Source organism: Osmerus eperlanus, chromosome 21 (assembly GCF_963692335.1).
Source record: "Osmerus eperlanus chromosome 21, fOsmEpe2.1, whole genome shotgun sequence".
Taxonomy (NCBI): domain Eukaryota; kingdom Metazoa; phylum Chordata; class Actinopteri; order Osmeriformes; family Osmeridae; genus Osmerus; species Osmerus eperlanus.
The window spans coordinates 2132643-2147064 of record NC_085038.1 but is presented as its reverse complement, the minus strand read 5'-3'; the positions used below and the strand labels follow the sequence as shown (position 1 = coordinate 2147064).

General features: G+C 46.3%; 2 protein-coding genes across 2 annotated transcripts; both read right to left on the bottom strand.

The window, feature by feature from the left end:
• Nucleotides 1–4: 4 nt before the first annotated feature.
• On the bottom strand, nucleotides 5–6408 carry atic (5-aminoimidazole-4-carboxamide ribonucleotide formyltransferase/IMP cyclohydrolase). Its single transcript, XM_062446681.1, has 15 exons — nucleotides 6249–6408; nucleotides 5893–6019; nucleotides 5619–5762; nucleotides 4718–4806; nucleotides 4170–4321; nucleotides 2897–3053; nucleotides 2643–2768; nucleotides 2410–2517; nucleotides 2159–2244; nucleotides 1996–2085; nucleotides 1718–1843; nucleotides 1471–1563; nucleotides 1186–1368; nucleotides 768–923; nucleotides 5–406 (listed from the first exon to the last, which is right to left on the bottom strand). Exons 1-15 carry the CDS (start codon nucleotides 6265–6267, stop codon nucleotides 287–289), a joined length of 1776 nt encoding a protein of 591 aa, XP_062302665.1. The 5' UTR covers nucleotides 6268–6408; the 3' UTR covers nucleotides 5–286.
• Nucleotides 6409–9864: 3456 nt separating this feature from the next.
• mnx2b (motor neuron and pancreas homeobox 2b) lies at nucleotides 9865–13809 on the bottom strand. Its single transcript, XM_062446692.1, has 3 exons — nucleotides 12962–13809; nucleotides 11048–11208; nucleotides 9865–10528 (listed from the first exon to the last, which is right to left on the bottom strand). The coding sequence occupies exons 1-3, from the start codon at nucleotides 13485–13487 to the stop codon at nucleotides 10118–10120; spliced, it is 1098 nt and encodes a 365-aa protein (XP_062302676.1). The 5' UTR covers nucleotides 13488–13809; the 3' UTR covers nucleotides 9865–10117.
• Nucleotides 13810–14422: the final 613 nt, after the last annotated feature.

Below are 14422 nucleotides of genomic sequence, written 5' to 3'. Positions count from 1 at the left end.
ACTATTTTTCAGCAAGATACAAGACTTGCATCTTTGTTTATTTGTCTAGTATAACAACCTTTGACCTATCAGAGTAACAATTTCAGTAGCTGCGACTGCAATCGCTCGCCAGGAATGAGGAGGAGTGTGCGTTGAGTGCAACATGAACACCCTTCTGTGCATGTCACTGTAATGTTTCAAGTGTGTCACTAAATCAACGTCAAAATGAAGTATCTTGTGAAAGCTTGTGTGTGCGCGTGTTGATTTATCGTAGTGTTGAGTATGTGAAGCCTTGGTGTGTGTGTGTTCAGTGGTGGAACAGGCGCAGGTTGGTGTGCACCAGAGTGATGCCCTGCTCGTTGCAGGCGTTGATCACGACCTCGTCAGCCGTGGAGCCGGACGGAGCAGCGATGTATTCCACACCACTCTGCAGAGAGGAGTCACTGAGGTTAGCTTGTTTATAGGCGAGGAAATTAACCTTTTAAGGAGTGAGTTCTAAATATTACCGACGCTTTCACCAGAGTGAGTTATTTTTCCAAAACGGAAGCTAGCTAGTTTTAGTTAGCTTCCGTTACCTAGCATAATACTCGTAGCAATGCTACTACCTGCTAGTGTTACTTGTTAGCCTCCTAATTGTACATTTTGAAGCCATACTACAGCGTTTGTCATATAGTTTTTGTCTATCGGAAAATAGTCGGTTGGAATGTTCAGAATCACACGTGTGACGGTACTCTGTGGGGCCCGCTTTCGAACGATCACATGTGTGACGCTACTCTGTGTTCACTGACCTGTTTGGCACGGTCCACGTTGTCCCTGAAGGGGAAGAAGGCATCGGAGCTGAGGGCCACAGCCTGCAGGGAGCTCCTCCAGTTGTTTCTCTCCGTCTCAGACAGGGGCTCTGGAACCTCCTCAAACATGGCCTTCCACACCGCCAGGTCTGGGCCCTGGAGAGACAAGTGGTTATAGTGAGACACACACGGTACAGTTTCGCTAGTCGTGGCTGTATGCAGGCTTCAGGGGAACGCGGGCTTCAGGGGAACGCGGGCTTCAGGGGAACGCGGGCTTCAGGGGAACGCGGGCTTCAGGGGAACGCGGGCTTCAGGGGAACGCGGGCTTCAGGGGAACGCGGGCTTCAGGGGAACGCGGGCTTCAGGGGAACGCGGGCTTCAGGGGAACGCGGGCTTCAGGGGAACGCGGGCAACTCACCTCTCCGATGGTGCCGCTGACGTACTGGTCGATGGCGTTGGCCCTCTCGGCCCGCTTCACGCCGCTCCGGAAGCGCATTCCCAGCACGCGCGGGTGGTGCCTCAGCCACCAGTTGTCGGCCTTGTCGCCCGCTAGGCGCGTGCAGTGGATGCGAGACTGCTGTCCCGCCCCAATGCCAATCACCTGACACACACACACACATTAGCTTCACTGTAACAGGGCTTTAATTCAATCTAGCAATTCTTACTCCCTCTGCTCCTCCCCCTGCCCCCCCACCCTCCGTACCTGGCCGTCCTTGGAGTAGCACACAGAGTTGGACTGGGTGTACTTGACGGCGATGCTCGCCACGATGAGGTCACGCACAGCATTCCCTGACAGCTGGGGGGCGGAGTCAAGCAAGGGTCAACATTAGGCACTGTGCAGTCAAGTTTGTCCACAGCTACAGTATAAAAACACACATTCATGAATCTGATTCCCCTCTCCCCCCCCCCCCCCTCCATAACTGTAGCCCCGGCGATGAACGTGAACTCACAGAGCCCTTGGACACGACGTTGGTGAACAGCTGCTTGTCTACGAGCGCCGCGTTCCTCTTCTGCTTCAGGTGGAGGCCGAACAACACTCGCACCTCGGCCTCGTCCGGCTCGTAGGCTGGGTCCATCTGACACGCACGCAATGTGAATCACACGTACAGGGCGCTAGTTCATCAAGTAACTCAGAGACAATTTTCGGCACTCTATGGTCTTCATTCATTCGTAATCATCGACCCTGAATTGATCAGTGTGTGTGTGTCTGTGGGCGCCGGGTCCGTACCTGGAGAACACAGTAGTTCCCGTTCTTCTTCTTGGACAGAATCCTGAGAGCCTCCTCCTCGTAACCGGGGGCGATGATGCCATCGGACACCTGGGAGTGAGAGGAGTAGGGGGGTGAGGAACAGGACATCTCTGTGAACGCTCAATGTCCCCCACACACACACCTCTCTGGATATGATCTTGGCCGTGGGGACGTCACACACGTCAGACACTGCGATGAAGTCACCAAACGAGGACATCCTGTCTGAACCTGGAGGACAGAGGGAGACGTGAGAGGGAGATGAAACAGCCACACAGAGGCAGAGACAGAGAGAGAGGCAGACAGACAGACGAAACAGCCACACAGAGCCAGAGAGAGGCAGGCAGGGAGAGAAGCAGAGAGAGAGAGAGAGAGAAGCAGAGACAGAGGCAGTACCTCGGGCCCTGGCGTATGCTGTGGCCAGTGGGGTGAGGTCACTCAGCATGTCGTGCACCATGCACACCTTGGCCTCATCCTCAGTCAGAGGAACGCCCACCGCAGCCCCTGGAGAGACACACACACACACACTGATTTTATGTTGCCGTTTCATTTTCATGTTTCCAGAAAGGTGTGTGTGGGGACAGAGTACCCGTGTGTGTGTGTGTGTGTGTGTGTGTGTGTAAGCTCACCAGCAGGGCTGACATGCTTGAAGGAGGTGGCAGCGGGCATGCCCAGAGCTCCCTTCAGCTCCCTGACCAGCTGCCAGGCGTTCAAAGCATCACACAGGTTGATGAAGCCTGGAGACCCATTCACCACTGAGTGGGGGGGGGGGGGGGGGGGGGGGGAGAGAATGAGAGCCAGAGGATTGCACTGACATACAACAATCTTGTAACTCAGTAAAAAGGTGTTTGCGTGCGTTCGTGCGGGCAGCCCAGAGGTGTACCTGTGAGTGGCAGGGCGGGGCGCAGGGTGTAGAGCTGGGCGGGGGCCTGGTGGGGGTTCATGCCGTAGCGCAGGGGCAGCTGGGATACGCCACAACTGTACTGGCGGCGGAAGTAGTCGGAGATAGCCTCATCGTACTGTGCCGTGTGGGTGAAGGCCTATGGGGGGAAACACCAAATGTAAGACTTCAGCCTCGCCAGCAGGTGGCGCTACTGCTGCATCAAGATTTATATTACACACTGGGGTATGCCAAGGATTACTGCCACCCACCGAACATTGCAAATGAATGGATCCTATTCTGGGTTTTTTTTTTTGCCTCTTCAACTGATTTAACAGTGTAAATGTTCTCCCGGGGATCAAAGAGATGGTAAAATAACTTAAACTGGGATTTTCATTGACGCATGTTAGTGCGAAGGTGGGATTTTGCTAAGGCACCAACCAGTGGAGTAAGCCTGCATGATGAGGCAATTACATTTCTCATCTATCATAACAATCTAATGTTGGCAGCCAAGATTGGACCTTGCCCCTTCCCCCCCAAAAAAACACAAACCAAACACAGGCCCTCCAGCCTTCCTCTCTGACCTGAATCCAGACGAGAGCCCGACACAGCATGGAACCCCGTCCTCACAGAGATATCAACTGTCATCAATCCTGATCTACTCAACGGTAGGATCAATGACATGGTATCTCCTGAGAAGATTGTCCAGAGAAAGACAGTCAATATCGGGCAAAGTGGACAGGACAAAATGGCCGACGACCCGAGCCGTCTCTTACCTGCCAGGCGAGGCATCTGCTGAAGTTTACAGTTCGTTTTGTGTACTTTTTATATATTGGATTCATCTTAAAGTGCCTTTCCTGTCTTGCTCAACTTAGTTGGCAGTTGATGTGTGATGAGGATGTGTCTGAACAAGATGGCCGGTTGGCAAAAGGAGAGAGATTACACAATCTCAAATCTCTCCTTGTGCACAACCTCGTGTTGCTGGTTTGGTCACCTTGGTTTGGGGGGGGGGGGGGGGGGGGGGATCACGATTTGCTTTTGGCTCTGAATTAGTCAAATAGGATGAATTTTCTAATCTAGCTCTTGTCAGACTGACAGGCACACACTGGACTCCTTTCAAGTTCCTCAGTACATTTGTAACTAGCGATTGTCCTAGAAACACTGATTCCTGATAGGGTATTCAGCATCGTGGGATCGAGAAACTCCCCCAAAAAGAAGCTCTTTTCACTGCATTTCTGTGGTTACCACCCCCTCCCAGTATCTTTACTACGGTTACCTTCAGCGCCAAAGTCTTACGGGTCTCCAAGGAGGTGTCCTTGCCCTCCGACCCCTCCATCTCCGCGGCAACCAGCGGGTAGTCGGCGGGATCGCACACGATGGTGACGCGGGCGTGGTTCTTGGCCGCCGCGCGGAGCAAGGTAACGCCTCCTGCATACACAGGGTCAAGAGGTCACGGACGCGATCACATGACTACATCGCTAGACGGGCTAATCAACGAATAAGTTAAAATATCATATCCTCATGTAGCCTCTGTTACCAACAGTCGCATGTTTTATATTGTTAATTATTTGGCTACTTTATATTTTTTATTCTAAATCCATTTAGTATTTAGTTAGACTTTGTACCTTTAGTATAGTTAGACCACATATTTAAGTTAAGATTCCTATATGTTGAATGTATGCACCTTCCTGCCAAAGTAAATTCCTTGTCTGTGCAAACTTTCATGGCGAATAAAACCCCCATTCTGATTCTGATGTAGCGCTGCTACTGGTCGGTCTTGGCTAGTGTGAGATGCGTGTCAAGAGAACAGGCTTCCAGGCTCACCAATATCTATCTGCTCCACTGCATCCTCCACAGTCACGTCGGGGACAGAGATGGTCTTCACGAACGGGTAGAGATTACACACCACCACCCTGGCCACAGAAACATTGCGTTTAACACAACAGGGTCTAGTTAACCCTTTTCAGAAGACAACCAGGAACTGTGGAATTAAAATGAACTCAATACCAAGATGAAGCATGTGGAATTGCTCTAAAATGGCTGCCAAATTTTAACACCACCGAATTTCTTGATTTTGAAATATAAATGTCCAAATCTTTTTTTCCCCAAAACTTTTTTTACATTGAAATGAATTCATATTTCAATTTTAAAAGAGGTCAATTCAAAACCAACCAATTCAGTGGTGTTTCAAAGTATTCCATGCTTTAATATTCAAAACAGGGGGTCAGATGGCTGTTAGGGAATCTGGCTTTTAATCAGAAGGTTGCTGGTTCGATTCCCTGCCATGTCAAATGACGTTGTGTCCTTGGGCAAGGCACTTCACCCTACTTGCCTCGGGGGAATGTCCCTGTACTTACTGTAAGTAGCTCTGGATAAGAGCATCTGCTAAATGATAATGTAAATGTAAAACATTATGTCACTGATTTGCTTCCATACATCTCCCCGTTTCTGAGGAGGCTCACAGCCAATCATCTCCCCTCCCTGAACCAGCAGCAGTCATGTGAGGGTAATGAAGTGGATGCCGCACGATTTGAATTAACTGGTTATCAGATTAGCTAGCATGCTCCCGCATGGGCCCTCATGTTTAAGTGCCAAATGTAACAAATCTCGAGCCACATCACATGCATGCTGATTCAGAACATAGCCACCTCAACTCATTCAATAGCAACACAGACATGTTACTCAAGTCTTAGATGGTTGAGGTCCGTGTATGAAATTGCCTTACCGGACCAGACTGTAGCCCAGTTTTTCCATGTCGGCCTCGTCTGAGGGGGTACGGCGGGCCAAGATGCCTCCGTGCACGGCCGGGTGGAGGGTCTTCACTCGCCCTCCCAGCATCTCAGGGTGTCCCGTGAGCTCAGATACATCCCTGTGTGGCAGAGCAGGAGGTGGTGATAGCCATGTTACAAAAGCACAATAAATGCATACTTTGTATATTACGTCCCAGATTATTTAGTCTTTAGCTGGATAATATAATGTAAAACAAGGTCATAAAGTACCTGACAGCTAGTCCAGCATCACGCAGGGTTTTGGCGGTGCCCCCCGAAGCGACGAGAGAAAGTCCAACATTCACCAAACGTTTGGCAAAATCCAGCAGTCCATTCTTGTCAGACACACTCAACAGTGCTGGGAATAAAATACATGAAACATTTGTTAAAGTCCAACGAGTGTTTTTTCGTAATTAGGTAGTAGCTAACTAGCCTTTGCTAATAAAATGCTGCGTTATCATTCAAATATTGTAGCTAGCTAGCTAACTATCACGGTTAAATTGATGGATGGAAGAGCTGTATAACTTTGCAGCATTCAGCTGGCTAACTTTTTCTGCAGATAATAACAATTTGTAAAGAAAGCGTACCAAGTTCTGCGGAGGCCATTGTGTTGAGATGGAAACTTCTGGTTGATTAACTGTCTACTTATGTTTGATAACTTCCCCAAGATGGCATTGACTCAACCCATGTGAGCAGGGCGATCAAAGTTTTATATTCACCGATTTATTCAAACCCGCCCCTATTTGGATATGGCTGTCCCCCTTTGGACGCACGTGGGACAAGATTGCGTGCTGCGTAGTAAAAGCGCATGTCACACAGTTCTCCGCCAGAGGGCGACTTTTAACCGTGCTAGACCAAGGCTAACTGGGGCGCCTTTCATACTAGATTGTCCCTTCACCATGCTTCTCTGCAGAGCCTTCGACAGTGTAATTTTTTACCAAGGATTTGCTAAAGTGAATGCCCTTAAACGTCCCCATTTCTTATGATCAATTTCAATCAATAAGCGTTGAGCTAGACCTACACTAGGCTACTTTAGACTATATAGTAGGCTAGCAGAGATTTCACACCTGCACGGCTTTGACAGTAGGCCCTAGATATTTACCATCTGAACCCAAAAATGCTTGTTTGAAACAGTTCGTTCATCGTTCAGCACAATTAGGATTAAATCAATTTGATTCAACCGTGGAATGACATTGGATCCCAATGACAAAGAAAGCATAGTTGAGATGTTGTGATCATTGCTTTTTTAAGCACCTGTAACATATTTCCCGCAACAATAAACCGCGCTCATGAATACACCCCCACTTTTCAGGGAAAGGCCACGCCTTTTCAATAAACTTTATTGCCAAAACTTGGCCTTTTTCATGCATTCGAACAGCGGTTAAAGTCGGACAGATGCGAATTTACGGCGCCCGTCACTCAATTCCCTACCTTCCCATTAGCTTAAGTGACACGACAAGGCCAGAGGAAACCTAAACCAATACGCGTGATTACTTTAAAAGATCGGACAATCTGTTCATATTTCCGTAATGAGCCCGACATTTTGCTGATTGATTAAACTACAGGGTGTAAATATTTTACAGGTCGTGCATCTTAAGTTATTGTCCCTGATTTATAATCTGTCAAAGTGAAAGAGACCAATTTATTTATTTTACCATGAAAATGGGCTTTCTGGTAACCATTTTGTATTGGAGGACTTGTGTGGGTCGCATTGACATTTCAGTGGTGACTTGAGTGATTGAGACAAAATAATAGACAGAGCAACATTTTTACACACACTTAAACCTACTCTGTTCTCTCTCGGCCTCGGGCTAAGCACACACGCACATGTAGTCATATGCATACTGGAACACAAACACGGATGACAAAATTCACATGCACACACAAACACAAAGTCAGCAGTTAAGTCACTAACGTCCGGCCTGGTTGACAGTTGACAAATCTGACAGCGTATACACCCTTATATATAACAGTTATTATCTATAGATGCAAGTTAAGAATAATTTTTCATAAATACGACAGTGTTCAGATTAAATTAGAATTGAAATTGAATCGATAATCTCTAGGCCAGTTCCGCCACCTTATCAATTGGCTATGATTTTTGTACAGTGTCAGATGGGTTTATATCAGACCAGGCATTTGCCATACAACTGACACGTCACACAACTAAATGAGCTCTTTATGATTTATATTATTTTTCATCAGGAAAATTAAAAGCTGCAGTCAGGTCCTTTTACTTTCACTGAGCCTAAAGGGCCTCTTGTGCTGGAACAAGAAACATGCTGTAACACACACCAAACATTTGTGTGAACATAGGCCTATGTGTTTATACAGGCCTACAGTAGGCCTACAGCCTAATATTACTGACATCCTGTCAGTCAAGAAGCACTGTATTTCTTAAGAAATGTACACACAGTTTTATAACATGAGACTTTGACTCACTGGTCATCTGTGTTTTAACTGGAGGTGGACCAGTGTCCGAGTTGAATTGGTTGACCTACTCCAGTTAGGCGGTGTTCATCGTCATGTTCTGATGTCAGAAGATACTGTACGAACAGGCAAGTTTGGAAGGAATCTCTTCCGGCAGCGACGAGATGACCCCCGTGACATCAGCATTCCTTGACCTTCTACGACCCCCCACCTCCATAGAGCGTGCATCGAAACGATCAGTTCTTAAAGCTTCTTTCAGCCCCAGTGGAGTGGGCCACGCTCTGTTTCACGAGACAAGCCAGCGTCTGCCCGGCCAGTTAAAAATACATTTAATCACTGTATAAACGCAGTGTTGTGGGCCGGGCCGAGAGGACAACGAGGAGTTATACTGTGTGTGTCCTCCGATTCCAGTATTTAATCACCGCCCTAACATGGATGCCCAATAAAACACCCCCGTTTCGGTCACGCACTCATCTTCTCCTTCCTCCGGCGAATAATTAAAAAGGGCCCTGGTGACATCAGCATTGGACCCTGATTACTTTACCCTCCCTTCATTAACTTAATTATTTGACTATCAGTAAACCAGGCTGAGTAATTCATATCTGAGAGCCCCCCGACTATAAACCATAGGAAGCTTTGGGGTTTAGTAGGAATGCGCTGTCCGTTGTCTCCTCGCCGTCTTTTATCTCAGACGTCGACAAGGTGGCGGTAACACGGAAGATTACAAGGGATGGAAGTCGTAGAAAGTAACGCAGAGTGCTCGGGAAATTTTCCATTAAGTGAGATTGAAAGTGAAAATTTGGCCGATATGTCGATCTGAGAAGGATTTATAGGCCAGTTGGACCTCTCACATCTCCAGCTTCTCCCTGTGCCCTTCCCAAACCCTGCTTTTAGGAGGACACATCTGACTTTCTAAGGGGATGGTCAGCTTTTGATTAAGTATTGTTTGTGACACACTTGTGTGAGAACTCTTAACTTAACGTACTGTGGATTTATTAGCTGTGGAGATAGACTGTAACCTACACACTATTCTCAAACCTTACAAACAATTTTCATTTTTGATCTTTATTTGATAACAGTTTCAGATAAATACGATTAACTTCTCCCTTTCTTCATCAACTTCTCATTTCAAATAAATTAGATACATTTACACGTGGTTAACTAACAACAATGAACCGGTACACATCAATATTAACAAAAAAGGACGACAGTGTTCAATTGCACAAGTAAGAGTTTTCATGAAAACCACTGTTCTCCGAGGTTGCCAATATAACCCTTGACAAAATGACAGTGTTGCAAAGTGTTTTTTTTGTTTTAAACATTGTCTTTGTATTAACGTACAGTATCAATGTCTTCTCTCCCGGGGAGTAGCAGTATGTGAAAAGCTATTGATTCCACAGCGGTCTGCAACAGTCCTTCGATCCTGAACATAACTCACTCGCCACCCATCATTCAGCTGCTGATATTGTGGGAGGCGGCACTGCTGTCAATCAGCATGCCAGGGGGCGGGGCTAAGAGAAGATGGACGTTGGTGTAATAACGGCACAGACAACCAGTGCGCTTTGCCACATTGTAATCACCTATTTCTCAGGGTAATCTCTTCAACAGAGCATGGTAGACTGGCTACCTCTATGGTCTGACAAGTTTATGTAAAAAAAACAAACACATTTGGCATGCCACATAAATATACAGTACCAGTCAAAAGTTTGGACGGTACTGTACCTATTTTATTTTATTCAGCCACAGCTGAATAGACATAAATTGTATGTGTGTGTATGTTCGGTTATGTGTGAGTGTGTCCTCAATGATCCGGCTCCGATTTAAGTGAGGTGAGCACATTTCACTCCAACATCGTCCAACTTTATAAACAAACCTCAAGGACACAGAAACATGACACTGCATCATGGTACACAAAACACACACTTTAACACTTTGTCTACTCCTTACTGGCCCAATGTCTTTAAGCACACACCGAAAAACACCTGATAGGGGTCAACCTGCACTTCCTGTGGGCGTGGTTGTTTGTTCATAACCCCGCCCCTATCTTCCTGTCCCCGCCCACACCTTCCAGCTCGTCGTCGGTGAAGGGGCTGTGGGGGTTGTAACCGAGCTCGGCCACCGCCGTGCGTTGCAGGAAGTCCGTGGCTGAATGCGGCAATCCCACCCCGTTACCCACGGCAACAGGGAAGCCACGTTGGGCGCCGCGCACCTCCTCCTCCTCCTCTTCCTCCTCTTCCTCCTCCTCCCCTTCCTCTAGGTCCAGCTCCTCCCCTCCCTCGTCTTGATTGACAGCCCGGTTGCCGAGCAACGACTTGTCGGCGGATGTTTTTCCCGTGCGCAGACGTTCGGTGTCCGACTGCCCCGAGGAAGACGCCTGCTCCTTGGCCTTGCGGCTCCGCTTCCATTTCATCCTCCGGTTCTGGAACCAGATCTTTACCTGTGAAGGGGCGGGCACAAGACACACCTGTCAATACTGTCGGTATGACGACAAACAATCACACACACCACTGTCATATGTAGACCCGCACACGCACTATTGAACATGCGCACACACATCCATCCTAAATGGGTGTGTGGGGGTCAGATGGCTGAGTGGTTAGGGAGTCGGGCTAGTAATCAGAAGGTTGCTGGTTCGATTCTCGGCCATGCAAAAATGACATTGTGTCCTTGGGCAAGGCACTTCACCCTACTTGCCTCGGGGGGAATGTCCCTGTACTTACTGTAAGTTGCTCTGGATAAGAGCGTCTGCTAAATGACTAAATGTAAATGCATTCCCAAACTGCAACTATGTACACACATACCCACCTTATGCATCGGCGAACGTTTTACACTTGTACACACCTACTCTAAAACACACTGTAAAAAGAACATGGGCATACTTGTACAGGAATGCTTGTACAATCATACTTGTACAGGCATACCTGTACACACACTAATGACACACACTCTCTCTCACCTGTGTCTCGGTCAACATCAGGGAGGTGGCCACCTCAAAGCGCTTGGGTCTGGACAGGTACTTGTTGAGTTTGAACTGGTTCTCTAGTTCCAGCAGTTGCTGGCTTGTGAAGGCCGTACGGGGTCTACGACACTTCCCTAACAGGCCAGACTGGGGCATCGCTGGAGGCAGGGAGGGAGGGAGGGAGGGAGGGGTTTGGAAAAGTAAGAGAAAGAAATCAATCATTGTGGTCATCCATTCCAAAAGGAGGAAAACTTGAAATTCATTCTTGTTACTTTTCTAAGAAGCAAGGATAGATGCACTTCCCCTCAACAAAACCTTGGAAAATGAGAGTGAGGCACTTTCATCATTTGGAAAGAAGAAAAAAATCTCTCAGACAGTATTGAAATGGGTGTATTCTTGTAAATTCAAGCTATAGGACACTCCTAACTTCGGTCCTCCTCGAGAATCACTACGGCCTTATTTATGTAATATCAAGGACACAGGAAACCCAATATAATTTTGTGGGAGGGAACACACACACATATGCCTGCACTCTCCAGCCATCATTAACTGTAATAGCTTTACTCCAGTTTATTGTTGACTAGGGAACAAGGCAAAAGCGGGGCGCAGGGGCCATAAAAAGCGCAAGCACACCATTAACTTAATGAAAATTCGATGAACGCTTTTTGGATTTTATTGATGAACTACAGAATGTTTTAGCTGTCTGTTTATAGTTTCCTCCACACACAAAGACAATTTTTAATTCAGCTGACATTTATAGTGAAATAAATACAGGCCCAAAATAAAAAACAATGATATTAGCAGTAAATCGACTGCAAGTTAGACGTAAAGGCGATGTATTCAAAGAATACTGAGTAGGGACTCTTTAACTTGACTGATCATTTTTAACTTGACACGAAACATTTGTAATTTAGGCTACTAAATTAAAATAAACTCCAAAACCTTGAATTTAGGCATGCAAAAAAAAAAGCTTGAATACTGATATCAAAACACAAACATTAGCCCAAATATGGATGGTAGGCCCTATCTATTAGCCGCATAGATCATATTTGCAGATCATCAGGCTATGCCCTAGCCTTATAGGCCGTCAAACTGTAAATGTGTGTCTTATGCTTAGACAACTTGAAAATATGGAATTGACAAGAGATGGTATTATTGTTATTACTATTATTATAATTATTTTTAACCTGTTATTATAATGTTGTTGTTGTGCCGCAGTTATTACATTATTATTGTTATAATTCATGGTTTTGATATTTGATTTGTTGTTGCTTTCTGAGGCCTGGCCTTCCAGCTTCTCTACTGGGGTTCTGGAAATTAGGCTACATATAATTATCATAGAACAGCCGTATTTTCAACATATTTTACTTGCAGATTTTTGTTTTATTATTATTATTTTATTATTATAATGTTGACAAACGTCAGGTTTGTCCGTTGACAAATTAACTGACAATATACCTCCACTGGGTTATGCGTGTGTGTTTGAGTGTGTGTGTGTGTGTGTGTGTGTGTGTGTGTGTGTGTGTGTGTGTGTGTGTGTGTGTGTGTGTGTGTGTATATGTGTGTGTCTGTGCGTATATGTGTGGCTTTATTTGCTTTCCCTCACCTTTGGATATGCAATGAGGAACAATAAGTGAGTTTACAACACCTTGGCGGTTGGGTGTTTTGGAAGTGGTTGTTCGGTCATCAAACAATCTATTCCCTGCCAATAAACACCAGGTTCTGTCCACAAATAAATTCGTTGGTGATACTACCACTCCTATTTGGAAAACATCTATTGCAGCATAGGCCTACGTTTCCCGCTTGCTTTTGCCAATAAGTATGCCGTCTCAAAATCTTATAGGCTTACTTAACAGATTTTTTGTAGGCTGTAGCTTAAGACAGGTGTGCATGCAGGTATTGCCTACTTACAACTGTAGTCAGGAAGGCGTGGCATCATTATCCCGGCGCGAATCCAATGTTCCAAGGGGAGAGACCCCGCCATGGCGGCCGCTTTCAGGTGATCTGGATACGGCTGAGTTAGCTGGGTGAACCCGGAATATGCAAAGGCCGGGTGCTGGCCACCTAAAGCCGATATTGGGTACATAGGGGCAGGATACATGCCCGGAATTGCCCCATGAGGTAACGAGGCGAGTCCTGGATGCGGGAGATTCAACAGTCCCGGTTTAGGTATTATTCCGGTTTGAAGTTGCATAGCCCCTGGCGTCCCGCGAGGGGATGGGGTGTCCGCGCGCCGGCAGGACACGGGGCTGCCCGTGGTGCTATCACTGAGACCCGGGGAGTGGTCACGGTTCCCTCGGCGAGTTTCATCGGCAAGCAGAGCATCGATTCGGAAGTTCTTGGACTTCTCCATTGCGGCTCTCCTGAGGAATATTGCCGTCAGCTGCTCAAAACTCAGACCTGCCAACGCGTATTTGTGCTGTTCCTCAGTGCGCATAGATAGTTCATCCAACTTCAATCTATGTTTCCGTCTTGTATAGTCTTCTATATAGTCTCACTATGCGGATGCCAGAATATCTCTATCCTGACCCGAATGATGAATAACAATAGTGGATAATTTTCTTTGCGCACATGGCATTACATGCAGCTCTTGTGACAGTTTTGTGAAAAAGCCAAGTCTTAATCAGGTCTGATCACAGCGATTTCAATTTCACATTTAGACAAAACAAAAATGTTCTGGTAGAAGATTGAATTTCAATGCTTTAGTGAGCAAAGTTGTATATGGTTATCAAGGCTTAGCGTTTCTCCTTACCTGCACATGTTCTCGTGTAATGTCAATAGATATGGATGATAGCCTACGGTCCTAGAGTCTTTCCTGTTTAATAGCGGCTTAAAGTGATGCTTCACTCCTTCACCCGTCGATTCCCCACCCCTATAGGCCTGTTCGAGACGTGATTGGCTCGCGCAGGTGCTCTGATGGGTGACTGTAGTCTACAGTTTTCTAATTAACTAATTACTCGCTCGTTCTCCGCTCCTCATGCACTCTGAGCGCACCAGCATGCGCAAGGCATATCTTAACCTCTGTCCAGCTCCTGTCATTCAAACGCTGGCCTTTATATGGCAGCAGAAATATGGTTTAATATCTGTTTGTAGCCTATTGTTTGAATTAAAATCCAAAGAATCAATGCAGTTACAACTTGTTTGTCATTTTTACTTTTACATTATACAATATAATGTACGGTTATAATTTTCTACCTTTCACAAATTATATTAAACACGATTGAATTAGATTTGCAAACGAATAAATGTATCTCAAATTTGACTATAGGCTAAGGCTATCTAATGTGTTGGCCTAAGGTAGGCTATTAGTATCAGTTTGAATTTGAAATATAGTAGGCCTAGGTGATCGTATCGAATCCATCCATGAAACAA